The sequence below is a fragment of the Schistocerca cancellata genome, chromosome 1, assembly GCF_023864275.1.
Source record: "Schistocerca cancellata isolate TAMUIC-IGC-003103 chromosome 1, iqSchCanc2.1, whole genome shotgun sequence".
Classification (NCBI taxonomy): Eukaryota; Metazoa; Arthropoda; class Insecta; order Orthoptera; family Acrididae; genus Schistocerca; species Schistocerca cancellata.
The window spans coordinates 697039655-697053462 of NC_064626.1; the positions used below are offsets into that span (position 1 = coordinate 697039655).

Below are 13808 nucleotides of genomic sequence, written 5' to 3' on the forward strand. Positions count from 1 at the left end.
GGACCAACAAGCCAAATTACAATCTTGATCACTTCTTTCCAGAACACTTTCCTGTACATCCTCGAAGTCTGGGTCTTTCCTAAATTGTACAATTTTCACAAATTTAAGTGTACAACAAGAGCTACACAATTTTTGAATGAATTAATGACACACGTATAGGACAGTCATAAAAGGTGAATTTTGTTCCACTGGAAATTGCTGTTTTTATGGTATAATTGATGGGAAATGTACACATGAACTTGATTTTATGATTTTTCTTAGTCTTTATAACACACGTAGAAATAATATTTAATTCAGCTGGAGAACACTGACAATCTAACCAAAAATTCCAGCAGTAAGATCCTGAAGAATCACCTGCAGAGGAAATTTGTGGAGCTTGCATAGGTCAAAAGAAGTGCTCAGACGAAACTGGATATTTTTCACACTTTGGTGAATCTTTCAACACATACAATCAGGAAGGCAACTTCAGACGTTCCGTCTAAGGGCACAAATTATTCTGCAACACCTCAGCACATACCAGCAGGAAAGACCATACATGCCATTGAAGTGTCACTTAAGAAACTGTGTCAGATAGAAGCAGAGAAGATCTGACAGGAAATAATGAGACTACTTCACCATGCAAAGCATCGAAAGCAGAATATATCACTTGAAGAGTGAGCCACACAAAGTGGACAAAAGAATAACAATGGTATTATAATCCTACAGATGTACAAAGGAAATACCAAAATAATAATGTACTCTACAATGCATAAGGCAAAATTAGCATGTCACCATATGACCTCTCTTACAAAGAACTAAAAAGTAACCCCACAGGGTAGACAGTGAGGGAGGCACATGTCCTAATTACAGGTTGTAGAATCAATGCTGACACGGTTAAGGGGGGGTCACATCTAAAGTTCCAGTGCACCAAGAATATACGGCATACCTCAGGTACATAAGGAAGCCTTTCCTTTAAAATCAATCACTAGTGGGATCAACTAACCAACGTACTATATGACAGAACATGTACTCCAGAAGTTAAGTCACATGGTCGGCCACATGAAGTGTTATGTTAAGGATTCCACACATTTCGATCAACTGGTATGAGAACAGCAAGTATTAGTTATGAATTTAATAGTTAGCTCTGATGTAAAATACTGTTTACCAAAGTGGCTATCGGGTAATGCTGAGGGTATTAGATTAGGAAATGAGACACTTAAAGTAGTAAAGGAGTTTTGCTATTTGGGGAGCAAAATAACTGATGATGGTCGAAGTAGAGAGGATATAAAATGTAGACTGGCAATGGCAAGGAAAGCGTTTCTGAAGAAGAGAAATTTGTTAACATCGAGTATAGATTTAAGTGTCAGGAAGTCATTTCTGAAAGTATTTGTATGGAGTGTAGCCATGTATGGAAGTGAAACATGGACGGTAAATAGTTTGGACAAGAAGAGAATAGAAGCTTTCGAAATGTGGTGCTACAGAAGAATGCTGAAGGTTAGATGGGTAGATCACATAACTAATGAGGAAGTATTGAATAGGATTGGGGAGAAGAGAAGTTTGTGGCACAACTTGACCAGAAGAAGGGATCGGTTAGTAGGACATGTTCTGAGGCATCAAGGGATCACCAATTTAGTATTGGAGGGCAGCGTGGAGGGTAAAAATCGTAGGGGGAGACCAAGAGATGAATACACTAAGCAGATTCAGAAAGATGTAGGTTGCAGTAGGTACTGGGAGATGAAGGAGCTTGCACAGGATAGAGTAGCATGGAGAGCTGCATCAAACCAGTCTCAGGACTGAAGACCACAACAACAACAACTTCGACCATCATCAGTTATTTTGCTCCCCAAATAGCAAAACTCCTTTACTACTTTAAGTGTCTCATTTCCTAATCTAATACCCTCAACATCACCCGACTTAATTCGACTACATTCCATTATCCTCGTTTTGCTTTTGTTGATGTTCATCTTATATCCTCCCTTCAAGACACCATCCATTCCGTTCAACTGCTCTTCCAAGTCCTTTGCTGTCTCTGACAGAATTACAATGTCATCGGCAAACCTCAAAGTTTTTATTTCTTCTCCATGGATTTTAATTCCTACTCCAAATTTTTCTTTTGTTTCCTTCACTGCTTGCTCAATATACAGATTGAATAACATCGGGGATAGGCTACAACCCTGTCTCACTCCCTTCCCAACCACTGCTTCCTTTTCATGCCCCTCGACTCTTATAACTGCCATCTGATTTCTGTACAAATTGTAAATAGCCTTTCGCTCCCTGTATTTTACCCCTGCCACCTTTAGAATTTGAAAGAGAGTATTCCAGTCAACATTGTCAAAAGCTTTCTCTAAGTCTACAAATGCTAGAAACGTAGGTTTGCCTTTCCTTAATCTTTCTTCTAAGATAAGTCGTAAGGTCAGTATTGCCTCACGTGTTCCAGTATTTCTACGGAATCCAAACTGATCTTCCCCGAGGTCGGCTTCTACTAGTTTTTCCATTCGTCTGTAAAGAATTCGTGTCAGTACTTTGCAGCTGTGGCTTATTAAACTGATTGTTTGGTAATTTTCACATCTGTCAACACCTGCTTTCTTTGGGATTGGAATTATTATATTCTTCTTCAAGTCTGAGGGTATTTCGCCTGTTTCGTACACCTTGCTCACCAGATGGTAGAGTTTTGTCAGGACTGGCTCTCCCAAGGCCGTCAGTAGTTCCAATGGAATGTTGTCTACTCCGGGGGCCTTGTTTCGACTCAGGTCTTTCAGTGCTCTGTCAAACTCTTCACGCAGTATCGTATCTCCCATTTCATCTTCATCTACATCCTCTTCCATTTCCATAATATTGACCTCAAGTGCATCGCCCTTGTATAGACCCTCTATATACTCCTTCCACCTTTCTGCTTTCCCTTCTTTGCTCAGAACCGGGTTTCCATCTGAGCTCTTGATGTTCATACAAGTGGTTCTCTTATCTCCAAAGGTCTCTTTAATTTTCCTGTAGGCAGTATCTATCTTACCCCTAGTGAGATAAGCCTCTACATCTTTACATTTGTCCTCTAGCCATCCCTGCTTAGCCATTTTGCACTTCCTGTCGATCTCATTTTTGAGACGTTTGTATTCCTTTTTGCCTGCTTCATTTACTGCATTTTTATATTTTCTCCTTTCATCAATTAAATTCAATATTTCTTCTGTTACCCAAGGATTTCTACTAGCCCTTGTCTTTTTACCTACTTGATCCTCTGCTGCCTTCACTACTTCATCCCTCAAAGCTACCCATTCTTCTTCTACTGTATTTCTTTCCCCCATTCCTGTCAATTGTTCCCTTATGCTCTCCCTGAAACTCTGTAGAACCTCTGGTTCTTTCAGTTTATCCAGGTCCCATCTCCTTAAATTCCCACCTTTTTGCAGTTTCTTCAGTTTTAATCTACAGGTCATAACCAATAGATTGTGGTCAGAGTCCATATCTGCCCCTGGAAATGTCTTACAATTTAAAACCTGGTTCCTAAATCTCTGTCTTACCATTATATAATCTATCTGATACCTTTTAGTATCTCCAGGGTTCTTCCATGTAAACAACCTTCTATCATGATTCTTAAACCAAGTGTTAGCTATGATTAAGTTGTGCTCTGTGCAAAATTCTACCAGGCGGCTTCCTCTTTCATTTCTTAGCCCCAATCCATATTCACCTACTACGTTTCCTTCTCTCCCTTTTCCTACACTCGAATTCCAGTCACCCATGACTATTAAATTTTCATCTCCCTTCACTATCTGAATAATTTCTTTTATTTCATCATACATTTCTTCAATTTCTTCATCATCTGCAGAGCTAGTTGGCATATAAACTTGTACTACTGTAGTAGGTGTGGGCTTCGTATCTATCTTGGCCACAATAATGCGTTCACTATGCTGTTTGTAGTAGCTTACCCGCATTCCTATTTTCCTATTCATTATTAAACCTACTCCTGCATTACCCCTATTTGACTTTGTATTTATAACCCTGTATTCGCCTGACCAAAAGTCTTGTTCCTCCTGCCACCGAACTTCACTAATTCCCACTATATCTAACTTTAACCTATCCATTTCCTTTTTTAAATTTTCTAACCTACCTGCCCGATTAAGGGATCTGACATTCCACGCTCCGATCCGTAGAACGCCAGTTTTCTTTCTCCTGATAACGACATCCTCTTGAGTAGTCCCCGCCCGGAGATCCGAATGGGGGACTATTTTACCTCCGGAATATTTTACCCAAGAGGATGCCATCATCATTTAATCATACAGTAAAGCTGCATGCCCTCGGGAAAAATTACGGCCGTAGTTTCCCCTTGCTTTCAGCCGTTCGCAGTACCAGCACAGCAAGGCTGTTTTGGTTATTGTTACAAGGCCAGATCAGTCAATCATCCAGACTGTTGCCCTTGCAACTACTGAAAAGGCTGCTGCCCCTCTTCAGGAACCACACGTTTGTCTGGCCTCGCAACAGATACCCCTCCGTTGTGGTTGTACCTACGGTACGGCTATCTGTATCACTGAGGCACGCAAGCCTCCCCACCAACGGCAAGGTCCATGGTTCATGGGGGGGCAATTGTGCTTGTCATCAAAATATTTTAGCTGGCAGGACAAATTCTGTGACCAGATAGATGGAGTGGCACTGGGTTGCCACCTTTCACCTGTAGCAACTGACTTATTCATGTAAGCATTTGAGCAGACAGTGTGAAGTTCTGTGTCACTGTGCTCATGTTGCTGGCTGAGACACATTTATGACACATTTGTTGTGTGGCCACATGGAGAAGCAGAACTATGCAGATTTTGTCAGCACCTCACCAGCCTACATAAAAATATACAGTTCACACTAGAAATAGAAAATAATACAAAAATTCATTTCTGGATGTAACAGCAAACTAGGACACAAAGTGTTTAGGAAACTGACAGTCACCAGCAGATATATGCATGTAGATTTGCATTACCATTCAGCACAAGGGAATGCTGTGCTATTTATTGCTGACAGCCCAGGCTAACCATATCGGTGATGCTTTCAAATCTCCAATATGAATTAAATGAGTTCTGGACAACAGTTCATGTGAATGGATATAGCAGCAGGGTGCAGTGGAGATAAAACAGACAAAGGAACATAACTACCTCTTCTTGCTGCTCACTTACTTTACATGAGATGTGTCGTCAACTGTGTAGACAGATGCTCTTCCATGGAGGAGTTAAACTAGTGTTCCCGAACAGCAGAAGGGTCAGAGAACTGGCTTTCAAAGGATTTTTTATCTGCTCCCCACACTACAGGCATCCACAAACTTTGTTGTGTATGCAGTTAAGTCAGCATTAGTGAAACTGTGTGACTGATTAGCACTTCCATGTTGGAGTACAAACAACATGCGTATATGGGGCAGCACAACAAATAAGCTATAGCTGAACAGCTTGCTCAGCAGTTGTGGATGTAGCAGCAAAAAATAAGAGAGGCTATTGGGGGCATGTTTGCCAGCTAGGAACTCCACTTGACCCAGGTTTTAAAGTGTAAACGAGTGGCCACAAGAAAACTGCCATATGGTATCACTGTCTCTTTTCAGGAAAACACTACCCTGGTTACAAGCTACTGATTTGTTCTTTGCTACCACCCATGTTCCAGAGAAGCACTGGCAATAGCTGACTGTAAGTCACTTCTTCATAGGCATCTGTACTTGAAACTGTTGACTGGCAACCCAGAGTGTGATGTCAGTACACTTCTGGCAACTGAAATAAAGCAGTATATAGGGACTCCGGCAGTTTGTTTCCCTGAAGAGGACCACCACAAATACAGTGTTTTACAGTGATGCAGCATAACACTGAAATTATTTTATTCAAACTTCTTTCTGTCTTGCAGTTTATTGCTACTTACGACCCATTATGTGTTGTTTTTGTGGGGCATTGAAAGCTTATATCAGAAAAGAAGGTTCCCCTTTTGCATTAACAACAAATATTGATAAGAGCAAAATAGATAAAGTATTTTCCATGATATTGAGGATTAGCTAGTTGTATAACACTAGAGCTAGCATTGAAGGGCATTTTCAAGAATAGATTATCATTCTGTCTTATATTGAACATCAGTAATTATATAGCAGTAATGGAAATTCCAGGATGGAGCAACACATAAATTAAGGGAGAAAAGGCAACCATTCACCAATAGTGGAATAATGCATGAAGCACAGAGACATGTAGCAGAAAACAGTATTCACAGTACCTTTTGAGCACTAGCTCCTTTTCTAGCAAAAATGCACACATTAACACACACACATGTACACCCGAAAGCATACTCCCATCTCATAAAATACATGACCGCTCATATATTTCTTTGTGTCTGACGATCGACTGACAACTAAAACTACTTAGGACAGTGCTTTTCAAACTTTTTTTGGGTCGTGGGTCCCTTGACCTGACCATAAATATCTGCAGCACCTTTCACACGTGACATCCGACTTGAAATGTAGGGTGAATAGACTTAAGTTGCTTCTTGATCATCAGTCGTCAAATCTCAGCACAAGATTATAAATTGTGTCTTGTGTATCTTTCTCTATATACTGGGTGTTACAAAAAGGTACGGCCAAACTTTCAGGAAACATTCCTCACACACAAATAAAGAAAATATGTTATGTGGACGTGTGTCCGGAAACGCTTAATTTCCATGTTAGAGCTCATTTTAGTTTCGTCCTTATGTACTGTACTTCCTCGATTCACTGCCATGATTTCATACAGGATACTCTACCTGTGCTGCTAGAACATGTGCCTTTACAAGTACGACACATCATGCTGCTAGAACATGTGCCTTTACAAGTACGACACATCATGTGGTTCATGCACAATGGAGCTCCTGCACATTTCAGTCAAAGTGTTTGTACGCTTCTCAACAACAGATTCGGTGACCGATGGATTGGTAAAGGCGAACCAATTCCATGGCCTACATGCTCTCCTGACCTCAACCCTCTTGACTTTCATTTATGGGGGCATTTGAAAGCTCTTGTCTACGCAACCCCGGTACCAAATGTAGAGACTCTTCGTGCTCGTATTGTGGACGGCTGTGATACAATGCGCCATTCTCCAGGGCTGCATCAGCGCATCAGGGATTCCATGCGACGGAGGGTGGATGCATGTATCCTCACTAATGGAGGACATTTTGAACATTTCCTGTAACAAAGTGTTTGAAGTCACGCTGGTACATTCTGTTGCTGTGTGTTTCCATTCCATGATTAATGTGATTTGAAGAGAAGTAATAAAATGAGCTCTAACATGGAAAGTAAGCGTTTCCGGACACATGTCCACATAACATATTTTCTTCGTTTGTGTGTGAGGAATGTTTCCTGAAAGTTTGGCCGTACCTTTTTGTAACACCCTGTATATTTTCAATCTGAAACAATTGAAAATCCAGGATGGAATGTAACAATATTGAATTTTGACAAAGACCTTATGGGCTGAAAGCTATTATATGTTACAGTCTTTCTGTTGTGTCTATCTGCTACTCAGCATCTCTGCTACATTGTGATTAGCAACTTTCCTTTTCACAATATGATTACAGTCCATCCTGGATTTTCCATTGTTTGATTTTTGCCTGATGGCATTTCTTCAATCCTAACCCAGTGCTGTTTTCCTTAGTTACTATTTCCTAATGCATCACTATACTCAATGTCCATCTTCCTTTCTCTTCTGTCCTATGTTTCTATTGTCGCTTAACAAACCACATTGCATGCTCTACTTACAAGCCACACTGTATCTGCCGTCTCCGCCGCGCACAGCAGGCGGCTATAAGACCACGCTGATTGTTGGTGTAGCACATTATAACCCACGTGACTCCCAACGATATCATTAATCCATACCTTCTAATTGATCACTCTCCCGTATTTTCTTGTGTTATTGACTACACCTTTCCGGTGCCACACGATCTTGTATCTCATCCTACGAACCCCTCCACTCGCCCCACTATTTCTCCGTTCTATCCCAGTTCGCAGCCAGTAATTCTACCTCATCCTGTCACATCTGCCCTCCCCCTTCTTCATACTTATCCACCCTCAGATCTGCTACCTACAGTAAAATATATATTTATATATTATTTATATCTTTTCTTTGATACTGTGACTTCTCGCCAGTTTTGGTGAGTTTTCACCTTTCGCTGTCGTTGACTCCCACAGACTTCATTTTCTTTCCCCCTTTTTCCCCTGTTTCATCATTCTCATGATTTTTCACACATATTTGGGTGTACATTTGCAATCTGTATTTCATGTTGATGACTGCAAAATGTTGCAAAACAGTCAGTTTCCTCTGGAAAATACTTTGAAAAATAATCACTGAGTTCAGTTAAATGAGCCACAAACACAAACTTCAGTTCTTCACTCGGTTGAAAGTTATAGTCTTTTAAACAGTGCAGAAAGCAGTGGGAAAGTAATGAATACCTTTTCAACCAAATTTTTCTTCCACAATACAAGACTGACTTAGTAACAACACTTACTTGCTGCCTCACTACATGTCACTGCTAGAGCACATGTAGCTCTATTTCTTAAAAAGCAAATAGACACAAATAATTTTTTGTGTGAAGCCATCGTGATGCTTCTGGTGTAAGACTGCGCACAGTTCAAAAATGCTAGATTAGAGTATTACAAAAGTTTTGCTTGTTTTCATTCATAATAAATAAATATTCTACAGTGAACCAATGAAACAACGAAATAACTCACTCCTATTGTTTTTTCTGTCCTACTGTGTTCAGTCTTATATTTTTGTTTGCTTTCCTTTTTCTTTCTCCTTTTGTATTTAACTAACGATATTTGCTGATAGTCCATATTATTCTATAATTTTTAGGTGGACAGTGAACAGGATGTGACACAGCTCAAATTGGAAAAGCTCATTGAAGAGATTTCTCAGAAGGACAAAATGCTGCTGGAAATGAAGGAGAAACATCATACTGAATTATCACAGTTGAAGGACAAAAACAATGCAGAAAGGTGTGTGGGATAAGTTGGTGAAATGATACAGTGAGAAAAGGCCATTTTCCTTCATGCTTCACTGCAAGTGTTGCTGTTGTGATTAAATATTGAACATTTATCTTCATTTGCAGGTGTTCATTTCCCCTTCTTTAGTTTTTAAATCTGCGAAGGACTTAGAAATAGACATCTTTTCATATTCAGAATAATGATCAACTTGAGGGTCAGTCAAGAACACAACCATAATATCAGTAAAATAATGGCATCTCCACACTGTCCCTAACCTTTCTCCCACACTTGTTTCTCACACACCGTGGCAAAGGGCAGGTCATAAAATTAATGTTGGAAGCATATTAGGTGTCAACATTAGGAAGGGACTTTCACTTTCAGATGCTATGAATGATCTCTGTGCACTGTGCAAATTTACGGTTACATCCGCATCAGCACATTATGACTAGACTTTGAGTGCTTAGTTAAACAGTAACAACCAAAATTGTTTCATATTATAAAATTATATATAAATTTTTTTCATAACAAAGTTAAACCAAGGCTCAGTTTGTGACTGAAGACAATCAATATTTATCCTTCAGCAGGCTGCCAGGACTAACACTGTTGGAAGTTTCCTGTTGGGATTTGTTTCATTAGCCTTTGGTAGCCCTTGACCCTATCATGTCTGCAAGAAAGCAGGTCCCCCATACGAAGTTTAGATGGTGGACCAACACCATTGCCCAGATGATAGCTCATGGCATGGTCATGGCATGGACAAGTGATAGTTGGATGTCTGGTGTGGACCAGACTGCTAGGCTTGCCTTGAGAACGGTCAGTGAAGCTTGAAAGATACTACACTCCCAACCATCCCCATATTGCCCAGAAACAAGTGGAGAGCTCTTGTAATCCACACCCAGGCAACTAGAGTGAAATTATAATGATGAATAAAGATAGGACATTTAGTATTCACTGGAATTTTTGTATACCAAGCGAAGAATGTTCCCTTGCAAAGTATGAATGCAAAAGAGGTGTAAAAAAGTCAGTAATAACAGTACAATCCATTTTTATTAGCAAATTTTGAAGTTTTCACCTTTGAAATCATCCGTTTATTGTCTTGTAAATGCTCTTTTTATTGGTGTTTTAACACTATGTAAAATCGGTTGCTTCAGACTTGTCTGGATGGGTTTACTGACAATACAAATTAATTTTGCACAGAGAAAATGCCCATAACACTCTAAAGTATAGACACTGTTTCTAAAATTTTGTATTTCATACAGTTGTTTACCAGGTATTGCATGTGTTTTCCATTTCCCATGGTATCCTGCATAACAAAAAATACTGCTATTTTTATTTACTAGAGAAAACAAAGTTGGGTGAAGCTTAAAACCAAGAATGTAGATATTGATGCTGCAATCAGTTCGTAAATTTTGCTAAAAACTCAAAAATAGATTTTTGGGTCATTCACTGTATTCTGCTTGTTAAATTTGTAAATGAATATTTTTAAGTAACTCATCCTTCTCTTAACAATTGCCGATAAATATGAAACTTCCCGGCAGATTAAAATTGTGTGCTGGATCGAACAACTATCCTCCTAAAATCCCTGTGTGCATGCTGTTGTTCATTAAGAGAGATGGTTTGGCTCAGTATACAGTTTGAATAACCTCAGGCATAGGCTACAACCCTGCCTCACTTCCTTCTCAACAACTGCTTCCCCTTTCATGCTCTTTCTCTTTAATTTCAAAGGGTGTATCCATTCAGCATTGTCAAGAGCTTTCTTTAAGTTTACAAATGCTATAAATGTAGGTTTGCATTTAAAACCTACCTTCCAAGAAATGTCATTGGATCAGTGTTGCCTCATATGTTCTTAAACTTCTCCAGAACCCAAACTATCTTCCCAAAGGTTGGCTTCTACCATATTTTCCATTTTAAACTGATAGTTTGGTAATATTCACACCTGCCATTTGATTATTGCATTTTTCTTGAAGTCCGGTAGTGGAAAAGTTTCATTATGTTTGGCTCACCCAGTTATATTAGTAATTCTAAGGAAATGTTGTCTACTTCACTGGCCTTGTGTCAACTTTAGGCATACGTGTTCTGTCAGATTCCTCTTGCCGCATCATATCTCCCATCTCATCTTCATCTGCTTACTCTTCACTTTCTGTAGTATTGCGTTCTGGTTCATTTCCCCTGTACAGCTCCGCCTTCCACATTTCAGCTGTCTCCAAAGGAATTGCAGGTGGTGGGGTGTTAGTGCAGGGGTGAGGAGCTTTTAGAGGTGCCCCCCTTTTGAATGAATAAAAAACTATGGTTTCTAGTGAAAATGTTTCCTCATACAGAATTAAACTACATTACATTTCTTACAAAAATTGTGTTATTAATTTTTTTCTGTAGAACTAGTAGTACCTGCATTGGACCAAATGAGAAAATTACCCTTGTTTAATAGTGTTTAATGGTATAAAATTATGTTCTGGAGGTGTAACATGTTGGAGAAGTGAACAGGTCATTCCACACTCTGTTTACTCCACTGTGTCACAAGAAGTAACTGCGAGGCTTTTCACAAAATTATACCAATGCTCCACAGTGTGCAGTGTGTAAATATGCTTGGGGTGGGGTTTGTTTTCCACAGAGTGCATTAACATTACATGGAGTAAAGATATGAGTTACTAATAATATTAATTCAAGAATTATATATGGACAGAGTCTTTATCTGCACACTCTTTCACTTTGCTAGAGGGTAAATTTATCTTAGTCATTCTATACAGCACCTGTAGCATTCTTCTGGGAAAGGCAGCTTCCCCCAAACACAAATGCTGCTTGCTTTTCAGTTTACAGGTAAGCCTTATCTCCCAGCGTTTCCTGTCCAGTTCTCTCATGTGAGTAGGCAAAACATCTTCACTGAGGTCATGTTTATATGGGGGGAGTTATTTTCAGTTTATTAAATGAGTATTATTTGCTATTGCTAAGCGAGCTTCTATGTAAAATACATTCCAAAGGCACCTTACTGTTGTCTATCATAGACAGCTGATTTTTAAGCTGTGTGATTGTGCTGTAGTCACTTGCTGGTGCATTAATGAATGGCCAGAAACATGCAGAACTTAACTTTATCATTCATTTATCATTCCTTGCACTGTGAAAATTATACCAGACAGTGATAATGGAGACAATGAGATGGACATTGTTGAATTGAACAGTGTGTTACCCTTGGGACAGGCTCTTCAGTATGGTTAATAGCTGACAGCTCCAGCTGTTAATGTTTTTTTTATGTAATAGCTCACTTAACAACAGTAAATAGTAAACTGAAACTAATTTCACTATATAAACATGAGTGAAGTTATTTTGTCTACTAACATAAGAGAGCTGGACAGAAAATACTGGGGAGTTAACAGTCTGTCTGTAAACTGAAAAGTGACCAGTGCTCATGATGTGGGAAATTGACTTTTCCAGAGGAACACTACAGCTGCTGTACAGGATGACTAAGAATCAATTTCACATCTAGCTCTGTAGAACAAGCAGCAGCAGCAGCAGCTTTATTCATCCATAGATCTCTTTTTACATGGATATAGGACATGTCAAACTATTTACAAGTTTAGACCAATTTAAAATAAGCTAATTCATATACACATACATTTACAGACTTCTAGTTAGAGACAATCATCAGATTTACTCCTGGTATACAATACTTTTTTTTACAAATAACTTATCAAATAATGTAATGCACACTGTTAACTCATATCTCACCTTCAGCATTGTACACAGTGTACACACATTGTTTCATAACACCTCACTCACCACACACACACACACACACACACACACACACACACACACACTGGTGATCTGTGGGCTATTTTCTGAAAGGTAAGTTGTTCTAGAAAAGGGAAAAAAGAAGGAAAAAAACATAGTGTAAAGGTGTTATGTGGAATGATGGATGTTTCATAATTATTATTACTATTTACTTCTATAATTTTTTTTTACCATACCCCTACTCTGTTTTATCTAAGTAATCCTTCAATGTATGAAATATACATCAATGACTTTCCCAGTAGTGTTACTTGCAGTGAAAAAATTCTCTTCGCTGATGACAGCAATATTTTAGTCACTGAGAAAACAAGAGAACTCCTTGCAGAGAAAGCAAATGAAGCTCTCAAGGAAGTTTACAAATGGTCAATAAGCAATAAAGTGACATTGAACATAAAGAAAATTAATGCCATGAATTTCAGTTTGAAGAGGGAAAACGACAATGTTAATTAAACATAGATGGCACCTCTATAGACTGTGTAACAATTGCAAAAATTCTAGGAATAACAGGTACTTTTAGCTGCCTTTTTAAATAAGTGTATTTTTGCAATTTCTTTTATCTCTTTTGGTAATTTTTTGTACAGTTTTATTCCTTGGTAGAAAATGCTGTTTTGAGTCTATTGTATTTTTTCTTGGCAAATGTAAGTTGTGTCTAGCTCTTGTTCCATGGTCATGGATAGAACTCTTTGTGCAGTAATTACCAATGTTATTTTTGATGTGTACAACTGACTGGTAAATGTATTCATACAGAGCAGTTAATGAGCTCGACTACCATTTTTGGTTATGATTCTTATGGCTGTGTTCTGGAGTTTGAAAATTGTGTTCATAATTTGTGCATTTGTTCCCCATAAAAGAATGCCATAGCTAAGCACTGAGTGTACATATGAATAGTATCTAACTAAAAGACACTGCATGTTACACATTGATTATAGGATTCTAAGGGCATAACATGCTGATGACATTCTGTTTGCAAATACCTTTGTGCGGTCACACAACTTCAACTGAGAATCAGTATTCATTCCTAGAATTTTTGCAATTGTTACACAGTCTATAGAGGTGCCATCTATGTTTAATTTAACATTGTCGTTTTCCCTCTTCAAACTGAAAT

The 13808-nt window shown here is 38.8% G+C and overlaps 1 protein-coding gene across 5 annotated transcripts in view; it reads left to right on the forward strand.

Annotated features, from left to right (window-relative positions):
- LOC126184526 (uncharacterized) overlaps positions 1-13808 on the forward strand; it is a 338097-nt gene that overhangs the window by 225100 nt on the left and 99189 nt on the right. For all 5 annotated transcript variants that reach the window (XM_049926932.1, XM_049926965.1, XM_049926957.1 and 2 more), the window contains one exon: positions 8793-8935. In XM_049926932.1, coding sequence (XP_049782889.1) covers positions 8793-8935 — 143 coding nt within the window. The remainder of the gene's footprint in view (positions 1-8792; positions 8936-13808) is intronic.